Source organism: Pongo abelii, chromosome 11, assembly GCF_028885655.2.
Source record: "Pongo abelii isolate AG06213 chromosome 11, NHGRI_mPonAbe1-v2.0_pri, whole genome shotgun sequence".
Classification (NCBI taxonomy): Eukaryota; Metazoa; Chordata; class Mammalia; order Primates; family Hominidae; genus Pongo; species Pongo abelii.
In genome coordinates this window covers 106,395,566-106,420,698 of record NC_071996.2, presented here as the reverse complement: position 1 = coordinate 106,420,698, position 25,133 = coordinate 106,395,566, and the positions used below count along the sequence as shown (strand labels likewise).

General features: G+C 37.4%; 1 protein-coding gene across 6 annotated transcripts in view; it reads right to left on the bottom strand.

Moving 5' to 3' along the window:
- The window catches only part of NBEAL1 (neurobeachin like 1), a 206,050-nt gene that overhangs the window by 87,583 nt on the left and 93,334 nt on the right, over positions 1-25,133 (bottom strand). For all 6 annotated transcript variants that reach the window (XM_054549029.2, XM_002812769.6, XM_054549032.2 and 3 more), the window contains 13 exons: positions 23,649-23,781; positions 21,867-21,986; positions 20,652-20,955; positions 17,935-18,020; positions 11,669-11,758; positions 8,492-8,660; positions 7,922-8,055; positions 7,297-7,456; positions 7,087-7,189; positions 6,077-6,233; positions 3,535-3,693; positions 1,868-2,027; positions 849-937 (listed from right to left, as the gene is read on the bottom strand). In XM_054549029.2, the coding sequence (XP_054405004.1) occupies positions 849-937; positions 1,868-2,027; positions 3,535-3,693; positions 6,077-6,233; positions 7,087-7,189; positions 7,297-7,456; positions 7,922-8,055; positions 8,492-8,660; positions 11,669-11,758; positions 17,935-18,020; positions 20,652-20,955; positions 21,867-21,986; positions 23,649-23,781 (1,864 nt within the window). The remainder of the gene's footprint in view (positions 1-848; positions 938-1,867; positions 2,028-3,534; positions 3,694-6,076; positions 6,234-7,086; positions 7,190-7,296; positions 7,457-7,921; positions 8,056-8,491; positions 8,661-11,668; positions 11,759-17,934; positions 18,021-20,651; positions 20,956-21,866; positions 21,987-23,648; positions 23,782-25,133) is intronic.

Genomic DNA, 25,133 nt, shown 5'->3' with positions numbered 1-25,133 from the left:
TAAAAAGACATTCATAACAGCAGTTTATAACATGGAAAAGCAGGAAACAACCTAAATGTCTATCAATAAGGAACCAGATAATACTTTATTAAATAGCCATACAATGAAACACTACACATTTCCATTAAAGAGAAAAGGAAATTATACATATATATTATATAACAAATATATATATCTTTCTTTTCTGTCAGTTAAACAAATAAATTATATATGTGTGTGTATATATGTGTGTGTATATATATAAACTCTCTCTCTACATAGAAAGAGATCTCTTATTCTTACATATATATATATATCTCAAGAACTGTGACAAAATCAGGAGGTAAAATAAAAAAAAAAGCAAGGAAGCAAATTAAATAGGTCAATGGTTACTAGTGGAGGACAGAGAAAGTTATGATCTGAAAGAGGAAGACAGGATAACTATTTCTTGACTTAGTTAAAGGTTAACTGTGTACTAAAGACAAATCATTGTTGGAATACTCATAAACAAATTATAGAAAATTATTTCCAGAAAGTTTCAAAAGATTCAGAAACTCTATAATATGGTATATTAGAAATGGTCACAATCATTGAAGGTTCTTAATAATAAAATTATTCTCTGGTAATAAATCTTTGACTCTGGAAAGAACATATTTGCAGGAGACCACGAAGAACTAAGAAAACATTCACATGCTAATTTCTTATGATTACATGAAATTAATTTACTTCAAAAAGAAAATTGTTTACTTATAAAATTATGTCATTTATAAAATAAATGAAAACTTGTATCTGCTGCAAAATAATGCAAAGTTATTTATAGCATGATGGTGATGCTGCTATCGTTAAAATATATCTTAGAGTTTACTGACCTTTCTGCAGATGGCCACTCTAACATTTATATGTGCTCTGTGAGATATATATACCACAGATAGTAGATCTTTGAAATTAATAACAGGATCTATGGTAGGAAAAACAAAAAGGTAAAATTAAATACCAGAGATAACCAAAGAAAGAACTGTGGATAATACTTGTATAAAATGCTGAAATAATTATTTCATTTTAAAATATGAATTACAGGTATGTTCAAATTTTAAAGAAAAAATAGGTTTAGAATGTTTGACATCCTCCTGAGTCAACCCTAAATAATTGTTCCTTTCTTTTGACTGCTTGAACATACTGTCCATACTGCATGGCTGTTATATTATTATTTATCTTTTTATATACATGTCTTATCAACAAGATTATAAACTAATCAAGACAAAGAACCTTATATCCCCAACCTCCCAGCATCTGGCATAAATTCTACTGTCTGTCATTAAGTACTGAGAAAAATTATTTAAAAAAATTAGAAGCAGGGCATGGTGAAACATTCCTGTAGTTCCAGCTACTTGGAAGGTTGAGGTGGGAGGATCACTTGCATCCAGTATGAGGCTACAGTGAGCTATGATCACATCTGTGACTAGCCACTGCACACCAACCTGGTCAATACAGCAAGACTCTGTTTCTAAAAAGAAAAACCAAAAAACCAAAACAAAACAAACAAAAGAAACAACAAAGAATATCTGAAATTAGTTTTCATTTGCCTTTAAAAATTTAAGCTCCTTAAAGAAAAAACAATCTTTTATACATATTTTCTGTAGTGTCCTTTTCTTGTTTCGTGGACTCACTTATTAACTTAATCACTTAGTCAATAAACATTTACTGAGTAAGGAACTGTGCTATGCCCTAGGGAGACAAAAACAACAAAAATACATAAGCTATGGTATCCAAGGAAGGCCCTGCTAAATCAAATAACAGATATTTTAAAAGCAGCCTGAGAAAGGTATGAAGAAAACTTACAGGAAAAAACATTTCTTAAATATGTTAGCTTTATCAGCCTTATTCATACCTGTATTTATGATTTGATGGGTGAGGTTTTTAATAAGAGAAGTATTAACAAGTGCTTCATTAAGAAGGAGTCCCAGTCCCGAGTAGCCAACTTCTCTGAGTCGAATATGTTGTTTACTACGCTCATAAACGTTCGTGCATTTCAACATTTGTTCCATAATCTGGTCACAATAAGTAATATATTCTCAATATAGAAAATTAAGAATAGTTTGTCATTTAACATTAAAAATGTTAACTTATTAACATTAAATATTAATGTCAGTATTTATTAGCATTAATATTTAATGTTAGTAAGTATTGCTATTAACTTATAGCAATATTAACTTATAGAATAAAATAATTCTATTAACTTATAGAATAAAATATTGCTATACATTGTTTTTGGAACATCATTTTATTCCTTAAGTATAAAAACTTCAGCATTAACCCATTTATGCCGGAGGTTGCAATTTTTTGAATTGCAGACATGTGTGAAAAGTCAGACCTTGGTGATGACCTTGAGCAGTGGGATACAAATAACTCCCACATGCTTAGTGTTCCAATAATGGAACAACAGGCACAAAATAATTTAATAGGGAGGAGAAGTCCCTATTATAGTATAATGTAAAAATGGATTTAAAAATAAATTGGGCTGGGCACAGTGGCTCATGCCTGTAATCCCAGCACTTAGCGAGGCTGAGGCAGGCAGATCACCTGAGGTCAGGAGTTCGAGACTAGCCTGGCCAACATAGTGAAACCCCGTCTCTACTAAAAATACAAACATTAGCCAGGTGCGGTGATGCGTGCCTGTAGTCCCAGCTACTCAGGAGGCTGAGGCAGGAGAATCGCGTGTACGTGGGAGCCGGAGGTTGCAGTGAGCCAAGATCACACCACTGCACTCCAGCCTAGGCGACAGAGCAAGACTCCGTCTCAAAAAAATAAACAAATTTAAAAAAAAGAATAAATTGGACTGAAATTCATCTGTATTTGTATAATTGGTATGCTTAAAGTTCTAGTTTAATTACATGGCAAATTAAAGAGAAATAATTTAAAATTTTGTTTCTTAATGAGAAAGGCTTAGATGGAAACAAACCATGTAGCTTGCAAGAAGAAATGTGTGTCGATACACCTCTGGATCAATCTAATAATCCACTTAAGTAACAGTTATTAAAATTAAAATAATTTTCAAGGATAAGTAAACATTTGTGAAGCAACTCTTCTATTTATTTTATAAGTTACTGATCTCTCTGGACTCAGTTTCTTCATCTGTAAAATGATAATAGTAATAATACCCACTTCATAAAGTTATTGCAAGATTAAGTAAGCCAATATATGAAAAGTACTTAGTTCCTGACATACAGTGGTTGCTACATAAAGTTTGCTATTATTATTAGCTGTTGAAATGTTCTGAATTGCCACATAGACCCACCAAGTCAAGAAGATGAGAGGTTTTATATTGAGGATGGTATGACGAAGTGAATATTCCACTGAGATGATTTTCAGATTACAATATAATTAGTTTTTGAATATGCAAACAATGAAACATGAAAACTATATATAAAAATAAGTCGAACATCTTAGAGAAATAGAAATAAAAATAATTTATAGTCACAGAATGGATATATTGCAAGAAAATTCATACACCCACAAATGCCCCAAAATATAAAGATGTTTAAGAAATGTTTGTACCTTAAAAATGATTTCTCTTAGTCTGTCAGAGTACTTCTGATTTAAGAGCAATGCATACAGTATGTCAGCATTTCCTGGTTCAAAAAGCAGTAAGAAAAGCTGACCTCTAGTTGGGCTGGTATGCAGGAGACTGAAGAGCACATCCAAAATTCCAAAGAGCTTTTAAAATTAAACAACACAAAACAAACCACTACATTCATATATACAAGCACAAATAAGGTCATAAGCCACAAAAGTTATTTAATTGAATCCTATATACTTTAATGTTTTATCTTAACTTCACTATATCTGATATGATGTCTTTTTAAAAAAATTCTGTTGAGACAGAATCTCCCTCTGTCACCCAGGCTGGAGTGCAGTGGTGTGATCACAGCTCACTGCAGTCTCGACTTCCCAGGCTCAGTGATTCTCCCACCTCAGCCTCCCAGGTAGCTGGTACTGCAGGTGTGCACCACCATGTCTGGCTGATTTTCTGTATTTTTGGTAGAAACGGGGTTTTGTCATGCTGCCCAGGCTAGTCTCAAACTCCTCGGCTCAAGCGATCCATCCAGCTCACTGCACCTGGCCTCTGATACCTTTTGAACCAGACATGCTTTTGTCTTATTCAATTTCCTTTAGTATATCCTTTCACTACTCAAATTTACCTGCTGGAACCATATCTATCCTCTTTTATCCATATGAAAAGATATCTCCTCCATAAAGTCTTTCCTGGTCTTTGCAACATGTAAAATCCTCTTAGGAAAACCTCATAGAACTTTGTATCTCTCTTATAGATATTGTCATACTCTTCTTTGTTTATAGTTATTTGTAAACTTCTCTTATTGACCCCTGTCCCATTAGCTTAAAAGAATAATAATTCATCATTATATTACATGTAATGTCTAATATTATTGTGTGTAAACAGTAAGTCCTCAACAAATAACTCTTTAACTGAAATAACAAAAAAAAAAATTGTTGGCAATGAATCATAGATACAGCTATCATGAAATAAGATGGGAATAATGAGAAGCTTTTGAAGCAGTCCAACCTTGTAGGAAAATAGCCTGCATTAATTCATCTAATACCGATAATGAAGTCATGTAACCACTGAGTAAACAATAAATATTACATATAGAAGGCAAAATAGCCTAGTTAACATAAATCTACTTAAATTTGTGGTATTGCAGAGCTTATACCAGAAGAGCACAAAAATGGCTCTAAAATGTTTTTTTTAACGTTTGGGTTCTAGTTTCAGGTTTATCAGTTGTGTGACTTTTTAAGTCACAAAATCTCTCTGAATATAAATTTCCAAAAGCGTACATGCAAAAAGTAATTCCTGGTCTGTATATGTTATAGCAATGGTTCTCAAATTTTACCATGTGCACGAGAATAATCTGGAGGGCTTGGTTCAACAGTTGAATCAGTAGTATATCTGCATTTCTAACAAGTTCTTAGGTAAAGTTCGTTAGGGGCCAAACAATGAGAACCACTAACTTAAAGGGTAGTTCTGAGGATTAAATGGGATAATGTACGTAAAACTAGACACACATTTATAATTTACTCTTTATGTAACATTTTATGAACCTAGGTTATGTTAGAAATCTACGTACTAACGGCTGGGCTTGGTGGCTGACGCCTGTAATCCCAGCAGTTTGGGAGGCTGAGGCGGGTGGATCACGAGGTCAAGAGATCGAGACCATCCTGGCCAACATGGTGAAACCCCATCTCTACTAAAAATACAAAACTTAGCTGGGTGTGGTGGTGCGTGCCTGTAGTCCCAGCTACTCGGGAGGCTGAGGCAGGAGAATCGCTTGAACCCGGGAGGCGGAGGTTGCAGTGAGCCGAGATTGGGCCACTGCACTCCAGCCTGGTGACAGAGCAAGACTCTGCCTCAGAAAAAAAAAAAAAGAAAGAAATCTACCCACTAACTTTGATGATAACTTCAATGATAGGTAAACATACACCATGTAGACTATGAAAACAGGCTTCAGAATTGCCAGACAAAGCAACCATTTCCATATATTAAATTTTCTAGCTAATTGGAAATATTAAATTACACTGTCATCTATTCTACGAAAAATTTAGTTAGTAGACAAAATTTACTTCTGGCCTGGTGTGGTGGCTCACGCCTGTAATCCTAGCACTTTGGGAGGCCTAGACGGGTAGACCATTTGAGGTCAGGAGTTCAAGACCAGCCTGACCAACATGGTGAAACCCTGTCTTTACTGGAAAAAAAAAAAAAAGCAAAAAATTAGCTCAGTGTGGGGGTGCACACCTGTAATGTCAGCTACTCAGGGGGCTGAGGCAGGAGAACCACTTCTCCTGGGAGATGGAGGTTGCAGTGAGTCGAGATCGTGCCACTGCACTCCAGCCTGGATGACAGAGCGAGACTCCATCTCAAAAAAAAAAAGATAAAATTTACTTCTTAAGTGCATAATATTGAATGTGACACTACACATATTTTACTCTCAAAATATTTAACTAGACACAAACATACGTTCAGAAGATGATGTAGCAACTCAAATGTTAAAAAGGAAAAGTAGATTTATCTTAGGCATAATACCTGTTCTTCTTCATTAGCAGCAGCTATGTACCCCATAATACTTTGTATCTCTTCATGAGATCCACCTTTGCACAGAAAATATTTAATTAGTCCATACAAAGAAGTCCTTATTGTTCGAATATCATCTAGAGATAGTTCATTATATTTACAACCATTCCTGAAAGACAAAACAAAGTATAAGAATTGAAATTTTAATTTTTACATTTCCTTTTTTCTGAGATGGAGTCTCGCTCTGTTGCCCAGGCTGGAGTGCAGTGGCGCAATCTCGGCTCACTGCAACCTCTGCCTTCTGGGTTCAAGTGATTCTCCTGCCTCAACCTCCTGAGTAGCTGGGATTACAGGCACGCGCCACCATCCCCGGCTAATTTTTGTATTTTTAGTAGAGACGGGGTTTCACCATGTTGGTCAGGCTGGTCTCAAACTCCTGACCTCATGATCTGCCCACCTCAGCCTCCCAAAGTGCTGGGATTACAGGCGTGAGCCACTGTGCCCAGCCTAATTTTTACATTTCTATATTTTCTATATAAAAGAATTCATAGTGTTAAAATATTTCCATTTAATTCTGAGATTCATAGTAACTTTGGCTTGCTTTTCTTTTTAAGGAAAAATCTTCTGAGTTAAGAGTTTCAGTGAATAAAACAGCTTATGTGAATACAACACCCACTGCATAGCAGACATAGTTTAAGTGCTTTTACATTATTAACTAATTAATTTAATCCTCAAAACAACCAAAGGAGGTAACAGTTTTCTTATCTCCTTTCAAAAATGAAGAAACCCAAGCACAGAGAAGTTGAGTAATTTGCCTACAGTTGCACAATTAATGAAAGCCAGATTCAAACCCTGTGTATGCGATCCACTGTTCATCATTTTAACCTCCACTCTATCCTACCTCTCTCCAGTTAAAACATACTAGAATTGCTGGTAAAGAGAAAGTCTACAGTCTACACATTCCAATCAAGTAGCAGACAGAAAACAATATATCAAACTGAGAAGGAACAAGGGCATCATACCCATAATAAATCCTAAGTGTATCTAGGAGAAATTGCACACCATACTTCTTTCGGAAAACTCTCCTGCTGTCTTTAATGATGGTTGAAAGATACTGTATGTGACCTAAAATTAAAAGTTCAATGGTAAGTAATTCAGCTAAAATAAAGTCAATAGGTAGTTATAAATTTCTAAAACAACTATAAAATTTTTATCTGAAAGCCTGCTCTCACCAATTCGAAAGGGAAAATCTCCACGGTTCCAAATACGAAAGTCAAAGAGTAAATATTGATACATTTGTTGCAGGAGCTGCATATTTTTCTCTAATGATACTTGTTCAATTAGTAACTGAACTGCCATCAACACATTAACATCCATCAAGGTGCTTGGCACCTGAAACCAAACAGAAGAGGGTTTCATATAGTTCAGTTTAAATAACTGTCATTAAGCTATAATTTTAAATCATTAATCAGAACATCTACTAAGTATAAAAATAGAAAAACCCACATTAGAAAAACAAAAACTTAAGTATTGGTTTTTCTGATATTATACCAGAGTATATTCTCCTACTGTCATATTCCTAAAATAGTCTTATATTTCTCAACATCTCAAATATCAAAACTATCAAACAAGGTTGTATACATCAAAGATTATACACTATTACATAAAATAAGTATTTCTTGTACAAGATGATTCCATACGAGTTTTTAAAAGCTGCCTGTGAAACAAATTATATCCATTAATATAATTCAAGTTGTAATAATCTTTACAAATATATTTATTAGGAAGAAAAAAATCCCAACATCAACTGCAAATCACAATCATCAGCTACATCAACACAATGTTAGACTTGCTCACCTTCTGAAGTAAAGCACCAAGAGTTGCAACTCCATGGGAGTGAATAAGATTGTCCTGGTTGATAGGATGTCTCTGAATAAAATGTTTCACAATCAAGATAAATGTTGCAACTAGGTTTCTCTCTAGTCTTGACTCTGTGGAATCAGGAACATATTAATTATCATAATTACTCTAATCACTTTTATATCACATTTTCTATATCTTAATGCACACTGTTACACAAAGTAGAAATCTGGTTTAGCAGTCGGCTTCCAACGCTCTATTGTACAACAGAATCAGAAAAAGCAACAACTACAATATTGTATATTTATGTGCATATATTTTCTCTACCACAAATGTAACAATGTGGTCATATTTCCACTAAGAGTATAACTAAATACTGGAGATTAATCTGTAGTTTTTTGATGAAAGTATTATAAACTTTCGGAATGATATTACTAAAAGTAGAAACAACTGCTACAGCTACAAATGGTTAAGTTTCTTCCTAATGACAGTAAAACATTTTCGTCTATTTTTCAATTAATTCTCAAATTTCTCAATGACTAGTTTGTGTTAATTTCATCTTAATACCTGAGGCCTTTGTGGAAGTCAATACGAGCCGATCTCCTTCAACAGGTGTTATTGATTCAGGAACTGTGCTTTCATTCTTTTCTTCAGGAATCTGTCCTTCACTAAAGTGGCTGATTTGTTCCAATAAAGGAAAGAGTATATTTAACCCGCCTATGCAGTTTATGATATCCTAAAGGGAAAATTATAATGTTTAAATCTTATAAAAGAAGGACAATTTTGTCATTTAATATCTTCACATGTATGAATTTATAATTTGCTAGATAAACCTTTAAGCAATGTATAGGATAACCTAAGCTGAAGGAATTTTTGTGTAGGAAGATGCTTTACAGGGCAGCCTCAAGGGTCACCATAATCAAAACTCAAGAGAGATCAGGCCAGACCATTTTTACTCCATCTTCATTTTCCAAAGTTTAGGGATTTCGAACATAGGCAAATGAAACATAGCCCCATAAGTGGGCTTTATAATGTAACTCCAACAATGGAAAAACAACTGTCACTAGGCAATTAGGCATAATAAACAAGAGAATAAATAATGAAAAAAAATGCAGTTGGTGGTAGAAATATGACTGACTCCTCGACTTTCAGTTAACAAAAAGGTAGAGAGGGAATTTCAGCCAAAGTTCAAAGTTTTGGATATTTTGGGTAGCTTAATAAAATATTTTCTGTATCTTTTGATAAGTTACTAATATCACTGGCTTCAGTTTCTTCATCTGTAAAAGGAGGATAATAGTAACACCCACTTCATAAAGTATTGCAAGGATTAAGTAAGCTAATATATAAAAAGTGCAGTCTCTGACATACAGTTGATACCATACAAGGTTTGCTCTTATTATAAATTATTAAAGTGTTCTGAATTGCCACGTGGACATAAGTTTTCAAACAACCTCTTCATATTCTTTGCTTGTTTTCTTAGAAATAAATTTTATTGTACATATTTGAGGTTTACAACATAATGTTGTAGGATACACATAGATAATAAAATTGTTACTATAGTGAAGCAGATTAACATTTCTATCATTTCACATAGTTACTTTGTGACAGGAGCAGCTAAAATCTACTTATTTAACAAAACTCCCTAATAAAATGTGATTTTATTAACTATAGTCGTCATGTTTTACATTAGATCTCTGGACTTGTTCATCCTACATATCTGCTACTTCACTGGGTTTTTCTTGTTTGTTTTTGAGACAGGGTTTCGCTCTGTCACTCAGCTGGAGTGCACTGGACTGATCACAGCTCACTGCAGTCTCGACATCCCAGGCTCAAGTGATCCTCTCACCTCAGCCTCCCAAGTAGCTGAGACTACAGGCATGTGCCACCACACCCAGCTAACGTGTGTATTTTTTGTACAAAGTTTTGCCATGTTGCCCAGGCTGGTCTCAAACTCTTGAGCTCAAGCAATTTGCCTGCCATGGCCTCCCAAAGTACTGGGATTACAGGTGTGAACCACTGTGCCTGGCCCCATATCTTCTACTTTGTTTTGACTGTTTGTCATACCAGTTTTGAAGAGCTCTTTGTATAAATAAGTAAATTAACTTTTTGGAAGGCAAATATTATTTTACCAGTTGTCATTTAACTTTTTTGGTCTTTGATTTGGCTACAGTATAAAAATACGTCTTTCTCTTGATAATCTGTTGCTTTTTGATTTCCACATTAGCCAAAAGTCTAACTAGTTAATAATCCACATAGCTGTAACTCAGGCCACAAAAAAATGGCTTTGATTTTCAGGTATGTATGGCACATATAAACAGATTTCCATATATAAAATACTACATGGAATCAGCTTTGTAAAACCAGTCTTACAAGTAAAGCAAAAGTTAACTTATGAAGTGTCAATCATGTCATAAATCTTACTATGGTAACAGATAAAAAAAAGTGTTCTGGCCGGGCATGGTGGCTCACGCCTGTAATCCCAGCACTCTGAGAGGCCAAGGTGGGCGGATCAACTGAGGTCAGGAGTCTGAGACCAGCCTGTCCAACATGGTGAGACCCTGTCTCTACTAAAAAATACAAAAATTAGCTGAGTGTGGTGGCAGGTGCCTATAATCCCAGCTACTTGGGAGGCTGAGGCAGGAGAATCGCTTGAACCTGGGAGGCAGAGGTTGCAGTAAGCCGAGATCCACTGCACTCCAGCCGGGGTGACAGCAAAACTCTGCCTCAAAAAAAAAAAAAAAAGAAAAAAGAAAAGAAAAGAAAAAGAACAAGGGTTCTTATACCAAAATTAAGGAGAAAGATGCTTTATATACCACGAATAACATGAAATTAACACTAATTGATAGATTAATTTCTACATAGGCAAAATTATCTTAATGATTTCTGTTTCACTGAAATACTAAATGCATTTGGTTGGTGTTAACTGATTAGAAAAGTTTTTTTTTTTTTCCTGATTTACCAGCAAGTCCTCTTATAATTATCTTTTATTTCCCTGATTTACCAGCAAGTCCTCTTATAATTATCTTTTATATTTCTTTTATTTAACTTAGGTTATAACTTCTATTTAAAATATAATTTAAGGAAACACTATGTTTAAGAATTAAGCCTCTCTCACCCTAAACAACCTTTACTAATGTAATCACTCAGTCAACACTTATTTGTTGCATAACGCTGTACCAGGAACTGGTTAAAAAAAAAGAAAAAAGCAGTGACCTTTCCTTCAAAGTTCTTTTGGACTACTAGAGCATTAACCAAGCAGTTACTATTTGCCATGGTAAGTGAAATAATAAAGTGCTAGGGATACCCATAAGAGCAGTTTGGTCTTGGAAAGTAAGTAGAAGCCTCTAGATGGAAGCAAAGTTCCAGCTGTGACATAAATATGAGGCCAATGAAAAAGGAAAATAAGATTTGAGAACCCATACAGACATGGCAAAAACATTCAAACTCCACACAGACAGTTGCTCCTGCCAGGAATCAATTTTTTTCTCACTGACTTTATAATGAACGACATTATCCAAGGACTTGCTGTAGCTTACAAAGGTAACTACATTTCAAACCAAAGTCATTCAACTATGTTAGTCATTTAACTTTGCATTTGTTTATCCTTCAAATTGTATGTTTGCATAACACTTTAACTGAGATCTATTATTCAGATCAATCTGGCAGTGCTTTAAAAACAAGATCTTTAATAAGAGTATCAGTAAACTTATGTAAGATGTTGCCCAACATTTACTATTAATTTACCTTAATGTCCCAGTTCACTACTTTGTTTCCTGTTAATCTTCCATGCAAACAATTAGTAGATAAATCAAGACAGATTGAATTTTTGCAGGCCTAAGAATAAAAGAAAAATATGGCAAACAACCAATTAGAACAAAACATAAATTTAACCACATATAGAACATTTCACCATAATATAAAAAGGAATATAGGATAGTCAAAGATAGGATGCCCATAATATGAATTTTAGTATTGCTGTCCTCTTTTAAAAGAAAGAATCAGGGCCGGGTGTGGTGGCTCATGCCTGTAATCCCAGCACTTTGGGAGGCCAAGGCAGGTGGATTACCTGAGGTTAGGAGTTCGAAACTAGCCTGGCCAACATGGTAAAACCACATCTCTACTAAAAATATAAAAACTAGCTGGGTGTGGTGGTGGGCACGTGTAATCCCAGCTACTCGGGAAGCTGAGGGAGGAGAATTGCTTGAACCCAGGAGACGGAGGTTGCAGTGAGCCGACACGGTGCCACTGCACTCCAGCCTCAGTGACAGAGTGAGACTCCGTCTCAAAAAATAAATAAAAATAAAAATAAATAAAAATAAAAAAGAATCAGGAATTAGATTCTAAAGCACCCACTTAGAAAAGTAGGTCACTGCTACTTGTCATCTGACAGTGGTTTTTTTTTTTTTTTTGGAGACAGGGTCTCACTCTTGTCGCCCAGGCTAGAATGCAGTGGTGTGATCTTGGTTCACTGCAACCTCTGCCTCCCAGATTCAAGCAATTCTCCTGCCTCAGCCTCCCGAGTAGCTGAGATTACAGGGGTGCGCCACCACATCTGGCTTATTTTGTATTTTTAGTAGAGATGGGGTTTCACCATGTTGGCCAGGCTGGTCTCGAACTCCTGACCTCAACTGATCCACCCACCTCGGCTTCCCAAAGTGCTGGGATTACAGGCATAAGCCACTGCACCCGGCCTCACCAGTCACAGTTTTTAAATTTTTCTCTTAAACAAATACATGAAAACAGATTTTTGGCTTTAAAAAAATTCAATGTTTTATTTCCATTAGTGCTTCCCTAGGCACAATTTCAAGATACACATAAAACGTGTGATTAAAATGAGAGATAAACCATAGAACAAAAAAAATCATGATATAAAAATACAATTACAGGCATAAGATATTATTTTCCCTCATGTTGTTGCCAGACAATTCTGGCTGCATTCAGAGTAAGAGCTTAGTCTGCAACTTTAGAAACAAAGTTATTTGTTAACCTCCATTTGTAAAGGCATGTTAACTTCATATTCAATCCGAATTTTCAGGTAATGAAGCATCCTTGAATCTAATCTAATCCCCATTCCAAAAGAAAGTAAACCTACAAATTTTAGAGCACATGATGTAGCTACTGCTTTCCTCTTAAACAATTGAGAAAAATTGCTTTAATAAAACAAATACTTAAACATTATCTGTCTCAGAGACACACGTCTTTCTCCAGTTACTACTTTAGTCTGTAACTAAAAACTGTGTATCTATGACCTGTTTTAACAGAATAATCTCCTAATGGTATGACACTCTCTAGAATCCATTCCTCCAATCCAACTTTCACACTGCAGCTTAAGAACATTTCTAAAATGCGAACCTGATAATATTACTCTTCTGCTAAAAATTCTATCCATTGCCTGTTATTTACTCTGACACAGGAGGTTTGCTATAATGTGACCTTGCTCTCTAGTCTCATCTCCTCTTGCTCAGTGTCCCATACCCAAATACATGTAGAACCCAGTTTTACAGTCTATGCCTTTTTAGGTGATATTTACCATGCATCCCTGTTCAACCTTGTCTTTTAAAACACAAATGATACCATCTTCTTTATGATTTTCCAGCTTCCTGGAACAACAAACCACTCCTCATTTGTACCCTCACTATTATTTTGTACATTACTCCAACAAAGAAATATTGTATATTAGTTAAGGATATAAATTAAACAGGCTGGTTTCTAACTCCAGGATTCACTAGAATAATGAGTCTAAGCAAGTTACTTATGTTACTGAGCTTCAGAAAACTAAAGCTTAGAAAAGATAACAGATAATACCATATACCTCTCAGGGCTTTTGTGAAGATTAAGTGAAACAATACACGTGAAGCACTTAGCATAGCGCTTAACATATTGTTAACACCCCATAAATGGTAGCTAAAAAGAAAAATAAATGCTCATAAAGTTACACTGAACTTATTTTTTTAAAAAAATTATTTTACTTTAGATTGTAAGCTTCTTACAGACAGAGACTTTAATTTATTTATCTTTGTATCCTAAGGTTATAGCATAATTCTTGGCACTGAGAAGACATTCAATAAGTTTTAAGCAAATGGATGACTAAATACCTCCTACAAATGAGTACAAAAAATAAAAAACTGTTGACTATTTTAAAAATCCCCTGGAGCAGCTTTTCCCAAACTAGCATTTGTTAATAACTAAGTTATAATAACAAAATATGCTCTATGCTCAAATAGCTGGTAAAACAGTAGGACAAAACAAAAGTAAACTGGTTTCTTTATAGCAGAATTTAAAAATGTATCACTAACCTCCAAGAGGGATATAAAGAATGCAACAGGGCCGGGCACGGTGGCTGACACCTGTAATCCCAGCACTTTGGGAGGCCAAGGCGGGCGGATCACTTGAGGTCAGGAGTTCAAGACTAGCCTGACCAACATGGTAAAACCTCGTCTCTACTAAAAATACAAAAAATTAGCCAGGTGTGGTGGCACATGCCTGTAATCCCCGCTACTCGGGAGGCTGAGGCAGGAGAATCGCTTGAACCCAGGAAGCGGAGGTTGCAGTGAGCCAAGATTGTGCCAGTGCACTCCAGCCTGGCAACAGAGCGAGACTCTGTCTCAAAAAAATTTTTAAAAAAAGCAACAGGCTGTATGCAGTGGCTCACGCCTGTAATCTTAGCACTTTGCAAGGCCTAGGTGGGTGGATCACTTGAGCCCAGGAGTTCAACACCAGCCTAGGCAACATAGTGAGACCTTGTCTCTACAAAAAATCAAAAAATGGGGTGGGAGTATTGCTTGAGCCCAGGAGGATGAGGCTGCAACAAGCCGTGACTGCGCCACTGCACGGCCACCTCGGTAATGGGAGTGAGACCCTGTCTTTAAAAAAGAAAAAACAGAATCCAACAGTCCCCCAAATTTATTTAACTATACAGTCCCTGTCTCATGACATAGCACCATTTTGCAGAAACATTCCTTCAGTAATCTGTTTTATTGTATTTATCAATAGTCATATTAAGTTTCTTGGGGAAAAACAAGACAATAGCTGTTTTTTTGGTAGTATAGAATTTTTTACTTTCAATGGTAAAAAAAAAAAAATCCAACTTTAATGTTAATAAATTCAAAATTACTTTGTAAAAAGAATAGGATGACCATAATGTCAAAAAGACCAGTCGGGCCCGGTGTGGTTGCTCACGCCTGTAATCCCAGCACTTTGGGAGGCTGAGGCGGGTGGATCACTTGAGGTCAAGAGTTCAAGACCAGCCTGGCCAACAGGGTGAAACCCCATCTACCAAAATACAAAAATTAGCCAGGTGTGGTGGTACGTGCCTGTAATCCCAGCTACTTGGGAGGCTGAGGCAAGAGAATTGCTTGAACCTGGGAGGCAGAGGCTGCAGTGAGCCAAGATTGCGCCACTGCACTGTAGCCTGGGTGAGAGAGCGAGACTCCATCTCAAAAAAAAAAAAAAAAAAGTTGGCTGTCACACATCCAGAACTTGCCACTAAATATATTGTTTGGATTATATGCAATTATTTCTTAGCTATCTATGCTATATAGTGGAGAATGAAAATAGGTGTAAGATATAATCCTTGCCAAGAAATAACATAAGATATATTAAACAAACATGTATCTTTGAGAAAAGAAGTTATACAAAGCAAACAAAAATATAAGACTCAAGAGACATTACAACCAATGCAATGCATAAACTTTGACTGGATCCAGGATTCATTTCTAAAAAGCTATACAAATATTTTTAGAAAAATTTGAATACAGAGTATATATTAGATGAATTATGGGCCATTTTCTTAGGTAGGTAGATGATTATGTAGAAATATACAGGGATGAAGTGTCTTGATAGCTATGTCAATTTGTTTTCCCAAATGATTTGGGACAAAGTCAGCAAGTACAGTAAAACATTAGTAATTGGTTAATTTAGGTGAAGAGTATATAGGATATCACTTTACCGTTCTTTTGACTCCTCTCTAGGTTTGAAATGTATCACAGCAAAAACAAGGGAGAAAATAAAACTAATAAGCAAATTTTATTAGGTCAGATACAAAAAATAAATATTTAAAAGTAAGGCCAGACACGGTGGCTCATTCCTGTAATCCCAACACTATGGGAAGCTGAGGTGGAAGAATTGCTTGAGCCCAGGAGTTCAAGACTAGCCTGGGCGACAGAGTAAGACCCTGTCTCTATAAAAAATACAAAAAAAAAAAAAAAAAAAAAGGTCGGCATGGTGGCACATGCCTGTAGTCCTATCCTAGCTACTCAGGAGGCCGAAGGTGGGAGGACTGCTTAAGCTCAGGAGTTCAAGACCACAGTGAGCCATGATCCCACCACTGCACTCCAACCTGGGTAACAGACTGAGAACCTGTCTCCAAAAAAACGGTGTGGGGTGGTGGAGTAGAAAAAAGTCCTTTTTCCTTTTACTTATCTAATAAAAGCAATTGAGGTCAGCAAGGACTGAGGAAAAAAAGACAAAAGAACTGGGAGAAACAAAAGAACTGGGAGGAAGAAAAGAAGTAGCAAAAATATTAATTGCTTCCATTATACTAAATGTTACATGGACTCAGAAAATGTTTTGGTTTTGTGAGATTATACATTTTTTTTTTTTTGAGACGGAGTCTTGCTCTGTTGCCCAGGCTGGAGTGCAGCAGTGTGATCTTGGCTCACTGCAAGCTCCGCCTCCCGGGTTCGCACCATTCTCCTGCCTCAGCCTCCCGAGTAGCTGGGACTACAGGCGCCTGCCACCAAGCCCGGCTAATTTTTTGTATTTTTATAGAGACGGGGTTTCACCGTGTTAGCCAGGATGGTCTCGATCTCCTGACCTCGTGATCCGCCCACCTCGGCCTCCCAAAGTGCTGGGATTAAAGTGTAAGCCACTGCGCCCGGCCGAGATTATACATTTTTGTATATCTTTTTCTAGTTTAGCCAGCTGGTGCATGATCATAATTTATTACCTTCTTTTTGTTTGTTTTTTTTGTTTGTTTTTTTTTTTGAGATGGAGTCTCAGTCTGTCACCCAGGCTGGAGAGCAGTGGCGCGATCTCAGCTGACTGCAATCTCTGACTCCCGGGTTCGATCAATTCTCATGCCTCACCCTCCTAAGCAGCTGGGACTACAGGCGCCTGCCACCACGCCCGGCTAATTTTTTGTACTTTTAGTAGAGACAGGTTTCACTATGTTGGTCAAGTTGGTCTCGAACTCCTGACCTCAGGTGATCCGCCCACCTCAGCCTCCTAAAGTGCTGGTATTACAGGCATGAGCCACAGCCACTGTGCTGGGCCCTTTTTTTTTTTTTTTTTTTTTGAGACAGGGTCTTGCTCTGTTACCTAGGCTGGAGTGCAATGGCGCAATCACAGGTCACTGCAGCCTCAAACTCCTGGGCTCAAGGGATCTTCCCGCCTTTGCCTCCCAAGTAGCTGGGACAACAGGGGCATGCCACTAAGCCTGGCTATTTTTTTTTTTTTTTTTGCATTTTTCAAACATTTTATAGAGACAGGTGTCTCGCTATGTTGCTTAGGTTAGTCTGGAACTCCTGGCCTCAAACGATCCACCCGGGCATCCCAAAGCACTGGGATTACAAGTGTGAGCCACTGTGCCTTCTGGCCTTTTTCTCCTTTTGAAGTGAACATTTTTTCTTCTCTTTCTTTCTTTTTTTAAAATTTTTGCATATCACATTTAAAAAACTGAGCACAATTCTGTTTCATCTCTCCTTCTAGTAAACTATGAGAATACAAATACAATTTCACTTACTGAAGTCAATTCATCGGTACAAATTCCAACTATAACTATTGCCATTACTACCACAGGGATGACATAATGATAATATTTGGACCCTCGTGGAGGAGGTATACCTTAATTTTTACTGCTTCTCACCTTCCTTTGAAAATTCATGATTATTTTGATGGCAATTTAAACCCCTCCTTTTAATTACCCAACGAAATGACAAAAGGAATAGAAAAGGAACTGCAGTTCACAACATAGTTATAACTAGATGGACAGTTCACAAATTTACTCTGACCTTTGCTGTGTAGTAAAGAAGGATGTTACCAGGCAGGTCGGCCATGTCAGACTCTTGACACTTCCAAGGGCTTAAACAATTTGGACCTGAAAATTATTTACACACATATACACACCATTGAATATATATGGTCTCCTTGGTTCTGTGTTATCAGAATAAAATTTAAAATTAAGCTGTTTCAAGCTACTCAAACAACACAGCTGAAACCCATTAAGCTAAAATTTACTTTGTTTCCATATTCCAGTTTATACAAAACCTATAAAAATTGGGAAATAAATCAGTTTCCATTACAGAAAATTTTTTTTTTATAGTATTAAAAAACTATTATCAGCCAGGTACAGTGGCTCATGCTTGTAATCCCAGCACTTTGGGAGGCTGAGGCAGGTGGATTACTTGAGCTCAGGAGTTTGAGACCAGCCTGGGCAACATGGCGAGACACCATTTCTACAAAAAAATATAAAAAATTAGCCAGAGGTGGTGGCATGTGCCCGTAGTCTCAGCTACTCAGGACGTGAGAGGATCACTCAAGCCTGGGAGGCAGAGGTTGCAGTGATCTGAGATTGTGCCACTGCACTCTGTCCTCAGCAACAGAGTGAGATATTGTCTCAAAAACAAAAACAAACAAAAATTATTATCTGGCCACGCATGGTGGCTCACGCCTGTAATTCCAGCACTTAGGGAGGCTGAGGCGGGAGGATCACCTGAGGTCACGAGTTTGAGACCAGCCTGGCCAACATGGTAAAAACCCCACTTCTACTAAAAATACTAAAGAATTAGCTGGGCATGGTGGCAGGCGCCTGTAATCCCAGCTACTCGGAAGGTGGAAAATCGCTTGAACTCAGGAGGCGGAGGCTGCAGTGAGCCGAGGTCATGCCATTGCACTCCAGCCTGGGCAACAAGAGCAAAACTCTGTCTAAAAAAAAAAAAAAAAAAAAAAGAAGAAAGAAATTAAAAACAACCTAAGTAAATAACATGTCTTGAATCCAAGGAAATATGCAACCTTTAAAAATGATCATTTAGTCCTGGCACAGTGGCTTACGCCTGTAATCCAAGCACTTTGGAAGGCCAAGGTGGGAGGATCACTTGAGGCCAGGAGTTCAAGACCAGCCTAGCGAACATGGCGAAACTTTGTCTCTACTAAAAATAAAATAATTAGCTGGGTGTGGTGGCACACACCTGTAATCCTAGCTACTTGGGAGACTGAAGCACGAGAAACACTTGAACCCAGGAGACAGAGGTTACAGTGAGCCAAGATCAGCCACTGCACTCCAGCCTGGGCAACAGAGCAAGGCTCTGTCTCAAAAAAACAAAAAACAAAAAAAAGAAAAGAAAAGAAAAAAAAAAAGATAAGGTTCTAATATAAAGTCTGAAATGTGGGCAATCCCATTCATCTCAAAATTCCCATGCAATCTAAAAAAGATATTTAGACAAATAACAAGCTATTCTGCAGAGTTACATAACTCTTAAAAGCTTAACTCCTGAACATCCTGTTAGAATATACACATAATTTTGAAAGTAGTTAGGATCCAATAATAACTATTAGTACATATGTTTAAAATCATAGCCAAAAGAAAAACAAAAAGCCAAAACAAAATGAAAAACAGTTTGCAAACTTATCCAAGGTCCCCTAATTCTACTGCCTTCATGAATTCTTCAGGTATATTAATATATCAGTTGAAAAAATGACAAGTTTTGGAATAAGGCTCATGATTTTGGAAGCAGTTATATAATTTCTTCTAGAGATACGGTTATATTTTGTTTCATCAATTGATTAAAATCTGTCAAAAGTACTGGAAGTGTTATGGACTGAACTATGTCCCCCTAAAATTCCTATTTAAAGCCATAATCCGCAATGTGACTGTATTGGAAATAGGGCCTTTAAAGTGGTAACTGGGATTAAATGAAGTCATCAGGATGGGGCTGTAGTCTGAGAGAACCCCTTATAATAAGAGACACAGAAGAGGCTGGGCGCAGTGGCTCATGCCTGTAATCCCAGCACTTTGGGAGGCCGAGGCAGGCGGATCACAAGGTCAGGAGATCGAGACCATCCTGGCTAACACGGTTAAACCCTCGTCTCTACTAAAAATACAAAAAATTAGCCCGGCATGGTGGTGGGCGCCTGTAGTCCCAGCTACTCGGGAGGCTGAAGCAGGAGAATGGCATGAACCTGGGAGGCGGAGCTTGCAGTGAGCCGAGATCGCGCCACTGCACTCCAGCCTGGGCGACAGAGCCAGACTCCGTCTCAAAAAAAAAGAGAGAGACACAGGAGATCTCTTTCTCCGTCCATATGCACACAGAGAAAAGACCATGTGAGAACACAGCAAGAAGGTAACCACCTTATAAGCCAGGAAGAGAAGCCTCACTTATATAGAAGTGAGAGCCTGATACTGATGTCACCTCGATCTTGAACTTCTAGCTTCCAGAACTGTGAGAAAATAAATTTCTGTTGCTAAAGCCACCCAGTCTGTGGTATTTTGCTATGACAGCCCTAGCAGACAAATACAGGCAGTATTATGGAGGATATCTGAAATATTTCCCAAAGGTTTGCTTTATTTATGCCTACAAAACAAAAAGTATGGTATGTGGAGGGGCTTTTTCTTCCCTTTCAGCTTCAATTAAAACAAATACACTCTTCACATGAAATATATTCTTCAGAATATATTTAGACAACAAAAAAACTCTAAATTTGCTTAAGCATTATGACTGTACATGCTTACCTGCTAAATATAATGCCTTCACCTGAGGAGGTTGTAGTGGTTCATAAAAGATGATAACAGATCCTAGCTGACCCTCCAGAGATGTGGGACACCCCCATTCACTGTCTTGGGTTCCAGCTGATATCAATTTGGTAATCAATTTTGATTTTTCAATTGTTCCTCCCCAGGAGGCTGATGACAGAATTCCACCAAATGATGTCCGGTGAGGGGTAATGGGAGAAGAGAAAGGTGGATCTGGGATTTGGGATGGTGGAGGAGTGGTGGTTCTTTGCCCAGCTGAACCAATACAACAGGAAGTAAAGGGCTAAAAACAAAAAAAAAAATTACACAATTTTAATTAACATATATCCTCATATTTAACATAAAATTACACAATAAAATAGTACACAAAATTACACAAATAAATAAATTGAAAATAAAAGTGGAAGCAGTTTTATTTTTACCGTATCATGAAGTGTACATGCATGTGTATACTTAGGAAATTATTAGCAAAATTACCTTGGCCTATAAAATTTGGATGCATTACTTTTATGACTCATTTTATATTCTTTGGTAATTTTTGAATTTTTAAAGTGTATATGATTAAGAACTTTTTTAACTTTACTGTTTTTGAAAATAGAGAAAACTATTTTTTCTCTTTAAGATGTATAAATATTAATCACAACTATCCTGAAATGGTCACTGAGATGAAAATCAACAATAAATTACTTGAATCCTTGGACTTGAGAAATAATCTACTCTATTCCACTATCTTCAGAAAAGGCCCTCTAGTGTTCTTTGAGAACCACTTCAATACATAAACTCTATTTTATACCTAACTAAAATATGAAGGTTTTAAGCTTCTTCATTATTGTTTCAATTATAATCAAGTTAGAAGAGTCCATCATAATATTCTCTTACGTATTTCACATACTTAGAGAGCTTTTATTAAATGATAATCTGCTCTATTCGTTTCTTTGGCTTTCCTGTTACAAGTCTTTCTTTCTAAGCCTTTGTTTCTTCCTTAAATGTTTTCCTTTTTTCACATTGTCTGACTTCATCTAATAATGACAGGCTGACAGAATTGAATATTAATGTGTGGAGTCTTACTACATAGAAAACACTTTAAAATCTGGGGCCACATATTTACAATAAACATAACCTTCTACCTTAACTAAAACATTTCAAGAATTCTCAATCAATAGGGCCTGTAAAGAGTAGGTTGGATATACTTACTTCATTCATGGCAGGAAATCTGAGAGGGGCAGAAACCTTCTGTTGTCCATTGTCATAGATATAGACGAAGCTCTGACCAAAAGGCCTTTTTCCAGGCATGTGGACAATAGTTATGTTGTGCTGGTAAAGTGAAACACACATTTAAAAGGATAAAATTACATTATGTCTTTGGAATGACAAATGCTTTCAGAATTTTGCTCTATAATTTGTACAAATAGTAGAACATTAAGATTAAACGTAAATGTTAAATTGATGTTCTCAAAGTAACAATTTTTTCCACAGTAGTACAAAAGCACGTAAGCATATTCTATAAACTATACACAATTGTAACAGTACCTTTTCTGCACTTCCAAAGCTTTAGTATTCCTTAGAATCATTTTTAAAAATGAGAAGCATTTTATATTTTAGAAAACAATACAAATGCATTATTTAAAACAACCTATCAGCTGGGCGCAGTGGCTCACACCTGTAATCCCAGCACTTTGGGAGGTGGGCAGATCAGGAGTTCGAGACCAGCCTGGCCAACATGGTGAAACCCCACCTCTACTAAAAAATACAAAAATTAGCCGGGCATGGTGGCAGGCGCCTGTAATCCCAGCTACTTAGGAGGCTGAGATAGGAAAATTGCTTGAACTCGGGAGGTAGAAGTTGCAGTAAGCTGAGATGGCACCACTGGACTCCAGCCTTGGTGAGAAAGCGAGACTCTGTCTCAAAAGAAAAAAACAAAAAAAACACAAAACAATCTATCATCTCATTTTATTTTACCATTGTTTTAAAAAACCTTTTTTAGAAATTGGGTCATGCTCTATAGCTGAGGCTTGAGTGCAGTGGCATAATCATAGCTCACTACAGCCTTGAACTCCCCAGTATCCTCCTGAATAGCTAGGATTATAGGTGTGTGCCACCTCACCCAACTAATTTTTCAATTTTTTGCAGAGAGAGTCTCACCCCAGGCTGGTCTTGAACTCCTGGCTTCAAGCAATCCTCCCACCTTGGCGTCTCAAAGTGCTGGGTTTACAGGTGTGAGTCACAGCACCCATCCCATCTCATTTTAAATTGAAATTCAAAATAAAATTTACTTATAGAGATGGGCGGATCACAGGTCAAGAGATCAAGACCATCCTGGCCAACATGGTGAAATCCTGTCTTTACTAAAAATACAAAAATTAGCTGGGTGTGGTGGCACGTGCCTGTAGTCCCAGCTACTTGGGAGGCTGAGACAGGAGAATTGCTTGAACCCGGGAGGCAGAGGTTGCAGTGAGTTGAGATCGTGCCACTGCACTCCAGCCTGGCGACAGAGCAAGACTCTATTTCAAAAAAAAAAAATTACTTATAGAAAACCTTAAGACATCCTAACATTCTATATACTTATTTATTTATTTATTTATTTAGAGACAGGGTATCACTCTGTTGCCCAGGCTGGAGTACAGTGGCACCATCTCAGCTTACTGGAGCCTTGACTTCCTGGGCTCAAGCGATTCTCCCATCTCAGCCTCCCAAGTGGCCAGGACCACAGGCACAAATCACCATACCCAGGTAATTTTTGTATTTTTTAGTAGATACCGGGTTTCACCATGTTGCCAGGATGGTCCCAAACTCTTGAGCTCAAGTTATCTGCCTGCCTTGGCCTCCTAAAGTGCTGGGATTACGTACAGGTATGCCACTGCGCCCAGCCTCATTTAAATTTTTTAGAAAAAAAAATGACTGCTGTTGAATTTATGACAATGGTGGGAAATACCATTAACCATACTAGAAGTTAAATGTGATGCCCTAAAGCCTTACCCAGAGGGAATCACAGAAACTGTGGTCAGGAAGCATAACCGTTGCATATTCTCTTTTTGTGCACACTGCCACGACCAACATACCTGAATGGGTAATAAAGGCTTCAAAACCCATGCCACTTCCTGTAAAAAAACTAACAAAAATACGTATTATCAGAACTTTTGAAGTTGGTTGTTCAGTTTCATCATCATTAAAGTACATAAAACCATAAAGCCATAATGAACATCTTTACCAACAACTCTGTGGCTTAAATTCTATTGCCACACAGAAGTCCAACCTTGTTTCAAAGACCCCTTTAAAATCTATTTTGGTCATAAGAGTTTAGTAAATAAAAGGCAGCCTTGTAAAGTAGAATTCCACTAGTAAAAGTAAAAAAGTAAAACTACTAATTTTCAAATCTTTAAAATTCTTCCAAATAAGATTCAGTAAGCATAAATAAAGGTCTTTAAAATCACAAGACATAGGCCAGGCGCAGTGGCTCATGCCTGTAATCTCAGCACTTTAGCAGGCCGAGGCGGGCAGATCACTTGAGGTCAGGAGTTCGAGACCAGCCTGGCCAACGTGGTGAAACCCCGTCTCTACTAAAAATACAAAAATTAGTCAGGCATGGTGGCGGGCACCTGTAGTCCCAGCTACTTAGGTGGCTGAGGCAGGAGAATCGCTTGAACCTGGGAGGTGGAGGTTGCAGTGAGCTGAGATCGTGTCACTGCACTCCAGCCTGGGCGACAAGAGCAAAACTCTGTCTAAAAAAAAAAAAATCACAAGGCATATTAAAAAGTAGTAGCTACTAAAGTCTGGATGGACATACACATAGGTTTTCTGTTCTTTCATATAAATATATAGCATATTTATATATAATATATATTTATAGCATATTCAATGGAATAGAAATCATTACTCATATCATTACTCATTTTTTTTTCTTTTTTTCTGAAGCAGAATCTACTCTATCGCCCAGGCTGGAGTGCAGTGGTGCGATCTCAGCTCACTGCAATCTCTCCACCTCCTGGGTTTAAATGATTCTTGTGCCTCAGCCTCCCAAGTAGCTGGGATTACAGGCATGTGCCACCACGCCCAGCTAATTTCTGTATTTTTAGTGCAGACGGTGTTTCTCCATACTGACCAGACTGGTCTTGAATTCCTGACCTCAAGTGATTCGCCCACCTCAACCACTTAAAGTGCTAGGATTACAGGCGTGAGCCACCACACCCGGCCATTATTCATTTTCATAGTGTTTTTTCTGTGTGTGTGAGACAGTCTTGCTTTGTCACCCAGGTTGAAGTGCAGTAGTGCAATCACAGCTCACTGTAGCTTCAACTTCCCGAGCTGAAGTGATCCTTTCAGCCTTCCAAGCAGCTGGGACTACAGGTGTGTGCCACCACACCTGGCTAATTTTTTAATATTTTTTGTACAGATAAGGTTTTGCCATGTTGCCCAGGCTGGTCCTGAACTCCTGGCCTCAAGCAATGCACCTGCCTCTACCTC